Genomic DNA, 15,197 nt, shown 5'->3' with positions numbered 1-15,197 from the left:
TAGGCGGACAAATTTGCATCATCATGATGACATTATAATATCAGGATAAGGAAAGTTTGAGGCTTATTTTACAATGGAAAAATGTCATTTTTTGTTGTCATAATCATGTGAGTACAGGGTGGTCGAGGTGTGAGGTTGTATGTGAGTGTGTGTGTGTGTGTGTGCACGTGTGTGTTCGTGTGTGTGAGTGTGTGTGGGGGGGTGGAGATGTGAGGTTGTATGTGAGTGTGTGTGTGTGCACGTGTGTGTTTGTGTGTGTGGGGGGGTGGAGATGTGAGGTTGTATGTGAGTGTGTGTGTGTGCATATGTGTGTGTTGGGGGGGGGTCGGGGGGTGGAGATGTGAGGTGGTGGCGGATGTGTTGCGGTTGTGTGTTGGGGGGGGTCGGGGGGGGAGATGTGAGGTTGGTGGCGGATGTGTTGCGGTTGTGTGTTGGGGGGGGGGGGTCGGGGGGTGGAGATGTGAGGTTGTATGTGAGTGTGTGTGTTGGGGGGGTGGGGGGGTGGAGATGTGAGGTTGGTGGCGGATGTGTTGCGGTTGTCAGAAGCTCGCAGTCGCAGGAAGAAGAGAGCTGCTCACAGGAAGTGCCCAGAGGCTGAATTATTAACGAGCGCTCGGGTCACCAAGGCAACCAAAACAAACACTTCAGGAAGTTCTGCTGATTGAATTTTATAAACTTTAATCCCCGGTTTATCCCGGCAGACAGGATGGCTAATATTAACAATCAGTGAGCTGTGTTGACAGAACCATTTTAATTCACAAATGCATGCAGCAATGCAATTACAATTCAAATGGATGCAGTTTATATATTATTCTAAGAGAGGAAGAGTCAGAGAGATTAGCTGAAGGGATCATTTTAAGATTGCCATGAAGGACAGTACACTTGCAGACTGTCTACCACAGAAGGACACTACGCTGACAGACTATCTACCATAGAAGGACAGTACGTGTACAGACTGTCCACCATAGAAGGACAGTATGCTTACAGACTGTCTACCATAGAAGAAGACTTGCTCAAAACTAATGCTCGTGAGATGGATGCACACAGATTTTCCTGAATCATCTCCTGCTGTTAATCTCCCAGAATTTTTCATTTAAATGCACCACACAGATCACAATCCAAAGAAAAATTTTCTTGCTTGTTTAATGATTATTGTTTTATATGCTGCAACTTAAATATACTGTATATAGCATAAAATGTTTAATATATTTTTATATATATATAATATTTATGTGATCATATATAATATAAAAGTTATTACTGTTTCTCTCACAGAAAAACATAATATTTGTGCTGGTTACAATAACTGCACAACAAAACCATTTTATTTCTCTTTACTGACTGTATTTTCCTCATTCACTGTATGCAGGCCTGGACTGTAAATTTAGTTATTTTGCTTTAAAAAAGAAAGATTTTACTATAAAGGTAAATTAAAAAAATTAATCTAATTTCAGTGTGATTGCTCTTGAACAAAAATATGAATAATTTGTTCCAGATAAGTTGCATACAGAGAATCAAAAGAAGCATAAAGTGGTAAGAGTTCACTCATGATTTAAAATCTGGAAGAGATTGTATGAGAAAAAAATCCCTTTTCATTAGTTATTATGAAAAATAGACATATTTGCTTAGCACTGTGCCGCCTGCTGGTGGGAGGGAGAATTGCAGTTGGTTTGCAGAGTCGGGTTGAAGCTCCCCAGAAAGAGCTGCTGAAATATTAATCAGAGGGACGTAAAAACTGGAGTGTTTAAAAAAAAAAAACCTGCTGCTGTGTTTCCACGGCTGTTCCAGCAGTAACCTGACCTAAACACGCCCGTCTGCGCCGCTACGCTAACACACTGACAACGTTTCCATGGCGTGGAACGCCACGGATGGCGGTGGCAGAGGGAGAGGCCTGGCACGGCTGCCTCACCACAGGGCAGGAACACCACGCCCGCCCCTACTCAGGTCTCATATGTGTATATTTATATTATATATCAACACTGTTTAGCAGATCAAAAGCATATAATATAATAAAACATACAGCAAAACGGACATTGAGAGACGACCATGTCACGTTAATGTCCGTAAATGTGAGTGTGTGTGTGTGTGTGTATTATATATGTTTGTATTTGTGTGTGTGCATGTGTGTGCGTGCATGTCTGTGTGGGGTGAGAGAGTATTGTATATGTTTGTATTTGCATGTGTGCATCTGTATGCGGCTGTGTGTGTGTGTGTGTGTGAGTGTGTATGTGTGTGTGTGGCTGTGTGTGTGTGTGTGTGTGTGGCTGTGTGTGTGTGGTATATAGTGAACTAGCTGGAGGTGTTTCACCTCAGCTGTCACTCACTCTTCAGACGCTGAGGTGATTGGGTCCTTAATGTTCATCTGCATGTTCAATGGAAGGAGACACAGCCATCAAAAGACTTCCAGTGACAGGCTGCGCTCTGATTGGGCGCCTCTCCCTCCTCTCCTGTCAGGCCTGTCAGTTAAACTGCGCTGTATTTTTATAGACGGTTGTTAGCGAGCGGCGCAGGTTGTTAGGGAGCGGCGCAGCTACAGCACAATGGCAGCACATTACAGCGCAGCTACAACACAGCTACAGCACAGCTCAGCTACAGCACAGCTACAGCACAATGGCAGCACATTACAGCACAGCTACAACACAGCTACAGCACAGCTCAGCTACAGCACAGATACAGCACAGCTACAGCACAATGGCAGCACATTACAGCACAGCTACAACACAGCTACCGCACAATGGCAGCACATTACAACACAGCTACAGCACAGCGCAGCTACAGCACAGATACAGCACAGCTACAGCACATTACAGCACAGCTACAACACAGCTACTGCACAATGGCAGCACATTACAACACAGCTACAGCACAGCGACAGCACAGATACAGCCCAGCTACAACACAGCTACAGCACAGCTATAGCACAGCTCAGCTACAGCACAGATACAGCACAACACAGCACAGCAAAGCTACAGCACAGATATAGCCCAGCTACAGCAAAGCTACAGCACAACACAGCACAGCTACAGCCCAGGTACAACACAGCTACAGCACAGGTCTTCCTTCAAGCAGGCTTTCCCCATTACGGACACCAAAGAAATTGTGTGGCTGACCAAATATTTAGTTATTATTACATTATTAAATAATTTATATTTATTATTATATATTATATATTCATATTTATTATTACTATTTCATTATTTTATAAATTATATTATTTCTATCTCAGCATTATTGTCGAAGAAGCAGAATAAATCCATGATTTCAGAAGCAAACTGCATGTCATTTTTATTTCCTGCATTACTAATAATGAGAGTTTAATTATTACCATTTGCCAGTGCACAAAATGCAACTTCACTTAGATGGAAGAGCAGTTTCCATGGCAACATGAGTATAACCTGGGAAAGGTCAAGTTGTGAAGGGCAGGGTATATGACACGCGTTTATATCACACACTGATCCCACTCACCTGTTTATAACACACACTCATCCCACTCACCTGTTTATAACACACACTAATCCCACTCTCCTGTTTATAACACACACTAATCCCACTCTCCTGTTTATAACACACACTGATCCCACTCTCCTGTTTATAACACACACTGATCCCACTCTCCTGTTTATAACACACACTAATCCCACTCTCCTGTTTATAACACACACTAATCCCACTCTCCTGTTTATAACACACACTGATCCCGCTCACCTGTTTATAACACACACTGATCCCGCTCACCTGTTTATAACACACACTAATCCCACTCTCCTGTTTATAACACACACTAATCCCACTCTCCTGTTTATAACACACACTGATCCCGCTCACCTGTTTATAACACACACTAATCCCACTCTCCTGTTTATAACACACACTGATCCCGCTCACCTGTTTATAACACACACTAATCCCACTCTCCTGTTTATAACACACACTGATCCCGCTCGAACCCCACTCTCCTGTTTATGGTTGTTTGATGGGTATGTGATGGCTGGCGGTTGATGGCGGCTGAGAGCAGTTGATGGCGGTTGATGGCTGGTGATGGCGGTTTACGGTGATTGGCAGCAGGTGACAGTGGTTGATGGTAGATGATGGCGGTTGACGGCGATTGGCAGCGGGTGGCAGCAGGTGACAGTGGTTGATGGTAGATGATGGCGGTTTACGGCGATTGGCAGCGGGTGACAGTGGTTGACGGTAGATGATGGCGGTTTACGATGATTGGCAGCGGGTGACAGTGGTTGACAGTAGATGATGGCGGTTGACGGCAATTGGCAGCGGGTGGCAGCGGGTGACAGTGGTTGACAGAAGATGATGGCGGTTGACGGCGATTGGCAGCGGGTGGCAGCGGGTGACGGTAGATGATGGCGGTTTACGGCGATTGGCAGCGGGTGGCAGCGGGTGACGGTAGATGATGGCGGTTGATGCCTGCTAAAAGAATGGCTTCTTTTCAGCGAGACTCACAGAGCTCAGCCGGCGCTCGCTGCTACACACAGCAGGCCAGACAATGGCCATCATTAGCATGAGAAAACAAGAGAGAGAGAGCCAAGCTTTCCACAGCATGGAGACACGCCCAACACAGACCTACCAGCAGGAGGGGGAAACACCACTCAGAGCAGAGTGTGTGTGTGTGAGCATGTGTGCATGTGCCTGTGTGTGTGTGTATGTCTGTGTGTGTGTGAGTGTGTGTCTGCATGTGTGTATGTGTGAGTGAGTGTGGTGTATATGTGAGTGTGTGTGTGTGTGTATGTGCATGTGTGTGTGTGCGTGTGTGCATGTCTGTGTGTGTGTGTGAGTGTGTGTCTGTATGTGTGTGCGTGTGAGTGCGTGTGTCTGTGTGTGTGTGTGAGAGTGTGTCTGCATGTGTGTGTGTGTGTGCGCGCGTGTGTGGTGTGTGTGAGTGTGTCTGTGTATGTGAATGTGTGCATGTGTCTGTGTGTGTGCGTGTGTGCATGTGTGTTTTTTTAGCTTCTTTGCAACACCTAAAGGTTTTGATGAAGACAAAACTGATTTTCTTTCATTTCAGCGAGATATAAACCATTACCCCCCCCCCCCCTCCCCAGGATAAAATTCAACCAATCATTTATCAGTTACCCTACATGGAAGGGCTTTTGTACTGCTGCTTGGAGCTGGGAGCTCACTGTCTTTCACAGTAAAATGTACCCAAGTAAACAATGCCAGCACAATCCTGCACTCCGCACAGGCTCCTAATCACAGGGGAACAATCCTCGGGTTTGATTAAAGATATTCTCACTCTGTTCGCCATAGTAGTCACTTCCTCCTCTAAACTCTCTTTGCACTCCCATCTAAAAATCTCACCTAAACTACCCTGGGCATTGCTATTAATTCCTTTTTACAAGCCCGGTCAAACAAAACAACAGCAACATCAACAATGCACAAACAGAACACTGCCAATACAGCGTCATCTATCCTCCCAAGGTCAATATGCATTGAAATCAGTTATTTCTGTTTGTGATAACCACTATAAACATCTCGCACTCCCATAGTTCATAAAATGTAGTAAGAAAAACACCATTTACAAATAAGGTGAATGTAAAGTTACATCACGTGATTTCTTTAAGAAGCAGTTTCACAGAAGCCACTGATAAATATGCAGTCTACTTTAGCAGCTGTTTGGAATAAGTTTCCTTTTGCATGCACTGTTCCAGATTATAGATAAGGGTTCTCCATACAAACTGTTTTAGATTATGAATAAGAGTCTGAAAATGGACTATTTAAAATTATAATTAAGTTCTGTAATGACAAGCAGCTGCAGCTAATTAATAGTTTTGAAAAACATATTTTTAAATGACTTTAAAAAAAGGCAATCATCAAATGAAGAAATGCAATAAATCAGTGATTACTAAAATAAAACATTTCTAAAAATGTATTTTCTCATTCACTGTATTCATGTCAGTTAAGAGCTTTGATCTGAGGAAATAATACATTCCTGAATACGGAAGGCATGTTCGGAATACTTAATAATTTTAAGAAAAGACTTCTCCACTAAACAAAAATCTTCAAAAATAAAAAAATACATGTTTAAAGTTCCACTTTTTCTGATATTTCGTCTTTCTCAAAGTATTTAAAAATCGTACGACTCAAAAACATAAATTTTACTTTAATTCCTTCGTTCTTTAAATCAATAACGCACATAAAGCATTGTGCCGTTTTCTCTGGTCTTTGTAAGCTGTAACTCTGACATTCATTAAGCTTTGACTAATGTAGCGTGGGGATAATTAAACACTTTGTGCTTTAAAAAAAGAGAACATTCTCATTACAGCTTCACAGGTTGACAAAACCACTCTCATCTAAACGTGATTGTGTGGCTTTTACACACCTGCGCACGCAGAAAGTATGAAGGTTATATTTCAGGGAGAATGATGAAGTCCTGAAGATCTGTCGTGGGGGGGGGGGGGGGGGGAGGGGCTGTGGTTTTCGACGAGGCACAGAAGGGCTCTCCAATCCGACAGAACACATCTTATTCCAGAGCTATCCGATTTTCCAAGCTGGAAACTGCACAAAACCCTCAACCTCAAACCGCCCAACCGCCCACCCTTCCACAGGTGTGTTATTACCTGAGTGCTTTTGAGGATGTGTAGAAAGAGAGCAGGTATATGATCACTTGAATTATCAATTTTTTAAAAGTGAACTTTTAATAGACACAGCATGGTATGACTAGTGATTAATACGGTGTTTCATTCTGGCTAGTGGAGCAACACATGAAAAAAATGTTTTCTTGTACGTATCCAGAATGTCAATTACCACAGTTCTCAGGGAACAATGAACCTTTCAGACATATACCCCTGAGGTTATGGCCTTCGTAATGGAAGGATTCTGCTGGAATTTAATAAACACATTAAATCAAAATAGAGATTCTTCCCTATCAGGGCTTCCATTCCAGCCTTTTGGTGCTTGATCCAACTTAGATTTTTATTGTCTGTTTTATGTACAGTGGAACTTTACCCATTTCAATTATCTGATACAATTATCTGATACGGCTATGTGTGTGTGTCTGTGTGTATATGCTCTCCTGTGCATTATGTGTGTGTGTGTGTGTATGCTGTATTTTCTCAAAATGTGGCAGTATTCTCAGTCTCTCAGAGTTGGCAGTATTCTCTCAGAGTTGGCGGTATTCTCTCAGAGTTGGCGGTATTCTCTCTGAGTTGGCAGTATTCTCTCAGAGTTGGCGGTATTCTCTCTGAGTTGGCGGTATTCTCACTGAGTTGGCAGTATTCTCTCAGAGTTGGCGGTATTCTCTCAGAGTTGGCGGTATTCTCTCAGAGTTGGCGGTATTCTCACTGAGTTGGCGGTATTCTCTCAGAGTTGGCAGTATTCTCTCAGAGTTGGCGGTATTCTCTCTGAGTTGGCGATATTCTCTCAGAGTGTGGCAGTATTCTCACTGAGTTGGCGGTATTCTCTCTGAGTTGGCGGTATTCTCTCAGAGTGTGGCGGTATTCTCACTGAGTTGGCGGTATTCTCTCTGAGTGTGGCAGTATTCTCTCACAGTTGGCGGTATTCTCTCTGAGTGTGGCGGTATTCTCACTGAGTTGGCGGTATTCTCTCAGAGTGTGGCAGTATTCTCTCAGAGTGTGGCGGTATTCTCTCAGAGTGTGGCGGTATTCTCACAGAGTGTGGCGGTATTCTCACTGAGTTGGCGGTATTCTCTCTGACTGTATACATGTTTGTTAATGGCAGCCACTTTCTGGGAGCAGCAAGGCGAAGCTGACAGCGCGGTCGCTGGAACGCTGCCACCCGCTGGCGGAACAGCGCGGCGCTCCCTGGCCTGACTGCGCGCCTGACTGCCGTGTTTACATAACCACTCCGCTCGGGCCGGTCCTCCAAATGCAAGCCGACGGAGAGGATGTCCTGACAAACCGGGCCTGTCGGGAGCGTGGGGGCACTTCACCGCTAAATGGGCGCGAGGGTGGCACGCATGCCCTGCTCTTACGGCAGCCTGGTCAGAGAATAAGATTAGTGTCAGAAAGGATTTCACTCATAATTACTCCCTCTTCCTCCTTCCTCGCTGTTCTCACACCCAGAGCTTTCTTACCGCGATTTTATAACACCCGCCACCAGCGAGGATGCCCAAAGCTGCGTAGGGAGCTTTTAAACGTCCTCAGAAAGACACGTTTTTCCACACATTAGGGTCCTTTTAAACGTCCTCATAAAGACATGCTTTTCCACACATTTGGGTCCTTTTAAACGTCCTCATAAAGACATGCTTTTCCACACATTTGGGTCCTTTTAAACGTCCTCATAAAGACATGCTTTTCCACACATTTGGGTCCTTTTAAACGTCCTCATAAAGACACGTTTTTCCACACATTTGTGTCCTATCTCCTCTGTTCCCTCTCCTCTCTTTTTCTCACTCGGTTTCTATTCTGACAAGCCATTCCCTCTCTCCACTAAAATAACATCTACAGCTGACAGGGGACAGCTTCACAAGCTCCTGCTCTTCACTGCGCTTTTACACCGCATTGACAAATAAGACCTTTATTTATTTTACTGTTTGCAGTTTACTGTAACACAATGTGAATATGGTACAGAAAGAAATGGCCGAAGAGAAGGTGAATTGGGCTGAGTGCTGGCCTCCAGAACTATATTCTGTTCTAAACTGTAACCCCAGGGCAGACTGCAACTGCACTGAACACCTACCATACTGAACACACTGAAACTGCACTGAACAAACACCAACCATACTGAACACACTGCAACTGCACTGAACACCTACCATACTGAACACATGACAACTGCACTGAACACCTACCATACTGAACACACTGAAACTGCACTGAACACACACCAACCATGCTGAACACACTGAAACTGCACTGAACACACACCAACCATACTGGACACATGACAACTGCACTGAACACACACCTACCATGCTGAACACACTGAAACTGCACTGAACACACACCAACCAATGGCCAGCATAGTGGCAGGAGACTGAGAGGAGGAGTAAGGCTGAGAGGAGGAGCAGGAGTACGAGCAGGAGTAGCAGGAGCAGCAGGAGGAGCGGGAGGAGCAGGGGCAGCAGGAGGAGCAGGAGCAGCAGGAGGAGCAGGGGCAGTAGGAACAAGAGCAGCAGGAGGAGCAGGGGCAGCAGGAGGAGCAGGAGGAGGGGCAGGAGTTCAACCCCCATGGGCAAGTGCCCCTACTGCAAGCAATGAAGGCCACATCATTCCAGAAACATATTTCCCCCGCTGCGTAGCCAGAAACAAAACCATGTGTGATGCAGATGAGGGTATGTGTCCTGATCGAGAGCAGAGACAGGATTTTCCTTCGTGTTTTGCTTACTCTCAGTACAGTAGCTCTTCCTTTTTTCTTTGTCTGCTGTTACTTTTTACAGTTTTTCTGAATCACTACTAAAATGGATTGCATCTGCTACGCAAAGAAAGACTAACTTCCCGAGACTGTAAACTCCGCTCACCTATTTTCACACACGCTGCATATTTGTTGAACCTTCTGTGCTAAACTCTTCACTCAGATCTCTTCAGAAAGCACAGGCTGCATCGCATGCTCATTTAGGAAGCACTGACATTTAACATAATAACAATAACTCAACTAATCACAAACTCAACTCAGTTCACACACAATGCTCTATTATCTGTCTGTGGGAAATTCTGACTGGAATAATTGTAGATGAGGGTATATTTTACTTAAGGAACTGGCCCAATCAGCATTTCAACCACTGACCGCATCATTCAATGCAACAGAATATGAATGAAACAAGCCGACCGTTTTCCTTCTGATTTTAATTTCGTTTAATTTTGTCTGAAGTCCGACAGTTATACAGCTCAGTGTATGTTTTTGGTTTTGTGTGTTTATAGTTCTGGGAAAACATCTTAGCTGTTGGGGAAAAACTGTAAAATCAAACTTTCATATCTGTAATATTTATGTCTGTTACATCTGTAATATGTGTGTCTGTTACATCTGTAATATCTTTAATATACCTGAAATATCTGCAACAAAAATCATTTGATATTGATTCACTTTTATGCAACAGTAGTGACGTGTTCAAAGGAAATTCTAGGCATTTATGTGACACAGAGATTGGCATAAACCAAAGCTGTATAAACTGAATTTATGATGCACTTTACGGCTGACTAAATTTAGGACTCGTTCCAATGAAGAGGTTTAGCGCTAATGATGGAGGCTGCCACCCCACACTGTCCCACGCTGCCGCACGCTGTCCCACTGTGTCCCACGCTGTCCCACACTGCCCCATGCTGCTGCACGCTGTCCCAATGTGTCCCACGCTGTCCCACACTGTCCCACGCTGCCGCACGCTGTCCCACTGTGTCCCATGCTGCCGCACACTGTCCCACTGTGTCCCATGCTGCCGCACGCTGTCCCACTGTGTCCCACGCTGTCCCACACTGTCCCACGCTGCCGCACGCTGTCCCATTGTGTCCCACGCTGTCCCACACTGCCCCACACTGTCCCACGCTGCCGCACGCTGTCCCACTGTGTCCCACGCTGTCCCACACTGCCCCACACTGTCCCACGCTGCCGCACGCTGTCCCACTGTGTCCCATGCTGCCGCACACTGTCCCACTGTGTCCCATGCTGCCGCACGCTGTCCCATTGTGTCCCACGCTGTCCCACACTGCCCCACACTGTCCCACGCTGCCGCACGCTGTCCCACTGTGTCCCACGCTGTCCCACGCTGCTGCACGCTGTCCCACTGTGTCCCATGCTGCCGCACGCTGTCCCACTGTGTCCCATGCTGCCGCACGCTGTCCCACTGTGTCCCATGCTGCCATACGCTGTCCCACTGTGTCCCACGTTGTCCCACACTGCCCCATGCAAGTGCATCGCGGAATGGCGGCTAGCGGGACTAACACAATCACGTCCAGCTTCAGACCTCTTCCAGTCATTACAAACTATATGTACAACACTGCAATGTGTACCATGGCATCCACAGAGAGAGAGAGAGGGAGGGAGAAAGAGAGAGATAGAGAGGGGTGAAGTGATGAAGAAAATAACAGTAATATTATTAATAATAATAATAATAATAATAATAATAATAATAATATTATTATTATAAGAATTATGAGGATTGTTATTATTATTATTGTTGTGATTCTTATTACTATTGTTATTAATTATTGTTATTCTTATTGTTGTGATTATTATCTTTATTATTAGTATTGTTATTATTATTGTTGTTGTGGTTGCTGTTATTGTTGTTGTAGTTATTATTATTATTATCATCAAAAACATAAGAAAAAGCAATGACGAGAACAGGCCATTCAGCCCACCTTGGCTCGTCTTTTTTTCTTTTTATTTTTGATTAAATGTATTTATTTTATCAATCATTGTTCTTGTATTAAATATATTAAAATTGCTGTAATTGTTGCTGTTGGTTTATCACTGTTATGAAGGGAATTTGTTGTTTGTTCATCTGTGTTTGTATTTGGATGTGTTGTTTGCAGTTCTGTAATATTTTCAGATGTGTTTATTGCCGATACAGCATTTCGAATTTTGATTACATTTCATCTCAAAGAACAAAAATGATAAAGACAACACACTGCAGCATCACAAAAGCTATTATCCCAGTTGCTCCTTTTGGGGTTTTCAGAGCAAAACAGTTTGCTTCTTGTTGAATGATTTAAAATACAATACTTAATTTAGTTATTTTTATAGATTTTGGTTTCATGTAATTCCATTGATATTTAATACAACATGCATGCCCGAACCTGCAAACGGTCTGCCTCTCTTAGCTCAACTAATGCTCAACTCTGCCCTCTACAGGTCAGCTAATCAACTTCTCCCATTTCAGAAGTAGGCTACTTCCCATCCTTTCTGTAAAACGTGGCAGTAGAATGAGGCGAATGGGTCGCACTAAAGCATTTCTCTCTGGGTTTCGTTTGTTCCCATGATTCCTATTTGGGTCGTTAATGGCACTTTGAATCCACCCACCTGCGCACACAAACACCTGCTCCTGTACTACTTCTTCCACACCTCCACTGCACACGTTCACGCATAGCACCGGGAGCTACTACGCGCACTGTGGAAAGAACGTGGTTTTGAGCACATTTAAGGAGGTTTTTAAAAAGGAGCATATATGAGCTGCTCGCAATCTACGAGTCCCGAAACAAGTTCAAGGTGTTATGAAATACTCGCTCAGCTGACTGAGTACTCTCACTAGAGAATTAAAACATTTTTTACGCGGTAAATGGTCTCATGTTTGACATGTTTAGGGTTAGGGTTCTCAAATAATAACATGTTTGATGCACTTCGTCGGACAGTTATAAATGAGCATATTAGCTCAGAAAGATCCCTTTCTAACGAACTACACAGGTATAGCCGCGGGAACATGTTTTGAGTAGGGGGTGCTGCCCCCCTGTAGTATCACCCTCCTTTCCTTTTCTGCTCCACGTGCAAAACTGTCACCAGACCACAACTTTAGCTAGATAGCTAGCTGACTGCATACAGCGACTGTAACCAAAGGCGATTTTAGACAAATCAGTCAGGGGTGGCCAAGCCTGGAGTCAGATCATCACGACTAAAAATATCAGCATAACAGCGCAGTAAAGGGTCGGAGGCTGTACTGTAGGAGGCCTGGAGTCAGTATCAATAAACCAAGAATACTAAATCAATATCTAGCGCGATTACATGACAGCCTGCTGAGCTATCACGGGTCTTGTTGGCTGCTACTGTAATGTTGCAGGCTTACTAAATTAATGAATAAAATAAAGAATCAATAATTAGCCCTACTTTAGATGGTAACTGGAGCTTCCTTCTTGGTTGCTGCATACTTTGATTACTTTTGATGTTGATCGTATGGGCCTTTTCAATCTGAAGGATTGCCAGGTTTGAGACGCGTGTCTGTCGTTGTAATCTGCAGAATCATTGCAGCTAGTGTTGGCTGTGCTGCTATCCTCTGTGCTGCTTGAAGTAGCATCGACGATGGCGTTGTATTGTCGCTAATTCTTTGGACCGAAGTAGATGTAACGTTACTCAAGCTGCTACTGCATCGCCGGCAGGGGTTCCCGGTTTCACCTTTTTGTTTTGTTTTTCATAAATAAATGTTCCATCGATTTTGGGCATTTTGCCATCATGTATAAGAATAACTAACGTTAGCTAAACTGCGTGCGTAGCACCCATGGATGTATTATTGAAGTTTAGCACAGGCCCACTGTACCAGCAGCAAGCTCGCGCGAGTTTTTTGCGAGAGTTCCTTCACCTTGATGCTAGCCATAGCCAATGAACAGTCACGCTCACCGCTCGCGATAATAATAAACAGAATAAAGATTTGTCAGTTGTACAGTTTAAAATAAATATATTTATTTCTCTTAAATATGCAATATGCAATGTGTTCTTTTTTACTCCCACATCCCACCCTGGCACCTGGGGGCAGGGGTGTGCTGCAGCAGCCTCAGCACAACCACTTCCCGCGGATATGAACGTAGGGTGGAGTTCCGCTTCAGATCAGAGAAAAACATGGCAAGTCTCGCGTTTCGGCACAAAACATAAAATAACACGGAAGTCAATGTATAAAAATTTAAAAAAAGAACTACAAATTACAAAAATAAAAACAAAATACATTTTGCGTAAAAACATTGTGTTAAGTTATGAAAGGCATATGAAATCATTGTTTCAGGCAACTTTCTTTTGGACAAATTCCAGCTAATTTTATGCAAAAATATTTGCCCATCTTGGTCAAACGGACGAGGCTACATTTAATAACACAGATCTGCAGTTTATCACAAATTCCCGTCACATCCTGTGGACTACCCCTCTAGGACTGGAGTTAGGCACCCCTGTCTTCAAAGTCGCTGTTCGATGTGTCAGATAGGGGGGCTCACTGCGCCCTGGGTTCCATTCCAGCCATCATTGATATCTCTGAACTGCATCGAGCTGCTTTCACCTCAGACACTAATTAGATGCTTGTTTGCTACCAAGGGATGTTTTACCCTCTTAAGCCTGAGTTATGTCAGAAACAACTGCAAGCTGTGAAGAATGAATGCTAAATGCTCCATTTTCACAAGCCAGGATATGTAATAAATCAGATTAATGCCTTTATCTGCTGTGAGGTGCTATATGCTGTGCTACATGGATCTTTAATTAATCCCATAGTAGAAGGCTGGTGAAAGCAGTTGAGTCCCAATTGCCGAAGGAGCAGGCTCTTCATCACTGACTCTTCATCACTGACGCTTTATCACTGAAGCTAAATCAGGTCCAGTCCAGTGCCCAGGACCAGGGCTGGGGACCCCAGCAGACCCTGCAGCCCTCTGGGACCAGATTTGGGGACCCCAGCAGACCCTGCGGCTCTCTGGGACCAGATCTGGGGACCCCAGCAGACCCTGCGGCTCTCTGGGACCAGATCTGGGGACCCCAGCAGACCCTGCGGCTCTCTGGGACCAGATTTGGGGACCCCAGCAGACCCTGCGGCTCTCTGGGACCAGATTTGGGGACCCCTCCAGTGACAGGCAGCTGAAACCTGGCCCTCTGTACCCTGACAGTATTTCATACATTTTGAGTAAAAAAAAAAAAAACAAAGATTTTAAAGGTCAAGGCAAAACTTTGTTTTTTTTTTAGAACCATGTGGAAAATAAATGGTTTGAACTTTAAAAGGTCATGCCACGACACTCTGGGTTTCATTTATGGCAAGAACACCCCCTCCCTACACACTGGCACTGTCCACAGTACATTTACCTAAAAACTGTTTTTTAATCTCATTTGAGTGGCGGACGGTTTGGGGACACTCCGTCCTGGCTGATTTAGAGCTGTCAGTAAACCTGACATGAAGGCTGCAGCCGCCTGCTGTCCTTAAAGCCCCATGATGGAGAGTGAGTTTAAAACAAGACCCTTCATCCCCTCTAAACCTCTCACCCTCTCCAAACCCCTCTCTCCCTCCAAATCTCTCTCCCCCCAAAACCTCTCACCCTCTCCAAACCCCTCTCTGCCTCCAAACCTCTCTCCCCCCAAAACCTCTCACCCCCTCCAAATCTCTCTCCCCCAAAACCTCTCTCTCCCTCCAAACCTCTCTCCCCTCTAAACCTCTCACCCTCTCCAAACCCCTCTCTGCCTCCAAACCTCTCTCCCTCCAAAACCTCTCACCCTCTCCAAACCCCTCTCTGCCTCCAAACCTCTCTCCCCTCTAAACCTCTCACCCCCTCCAAATCTCTCTCCCCCCAAAACCACATCAGAACCAAAATCCTGTTTTATATCTCAGGTGTGAAATG

At 44.6% G+C, this 15,197-nt stretch overlaps 1 protein-coding gene across 1 annotated transcript in view; it reads right to left on the bottom strand.

Annotated features, from left to right (window-relative positions):
- LOC135257912 (adhesion G protein-coupled receptor L2-like) overlaps positions 1–10,821 on the bottom strand; it is a 103,819-nt gene extending 92,998 nt beyond the window's left edge. Inside the window, exon 1 of the mRNA XM_064341128.1 lies at positions 10,272–10,821. Coding sequence (XP_064197198.1) covers positions 10,272–10,821 — 550 coding nt within the window. The remainder of the gene's footprint in view (positions 1–10,271) is intronic.
- Positions 10,822–15,197: the final 4,376 nt, after the last annotated feature.

The sequence above is a fragment of the Anguilla rostrata genome, chromosome 6 (genome assembly GCF_018555375.3).
Source record: "Anguilla rostrata isolate EN2019 chromosome 6, ASM1855537v3, whole genome shotgun sequence".
Lineage (NCBI taxonomy): Eukaryota > Metazoa > Chordata > Actinopteri > Anguilliformes > Anguillidae > Anguilla > Anguilla rostrata.
Note: the sequence above shows the minus strand (reverse complement) of the source record. Positions and strands in the feature narration are given on the sequence as shown.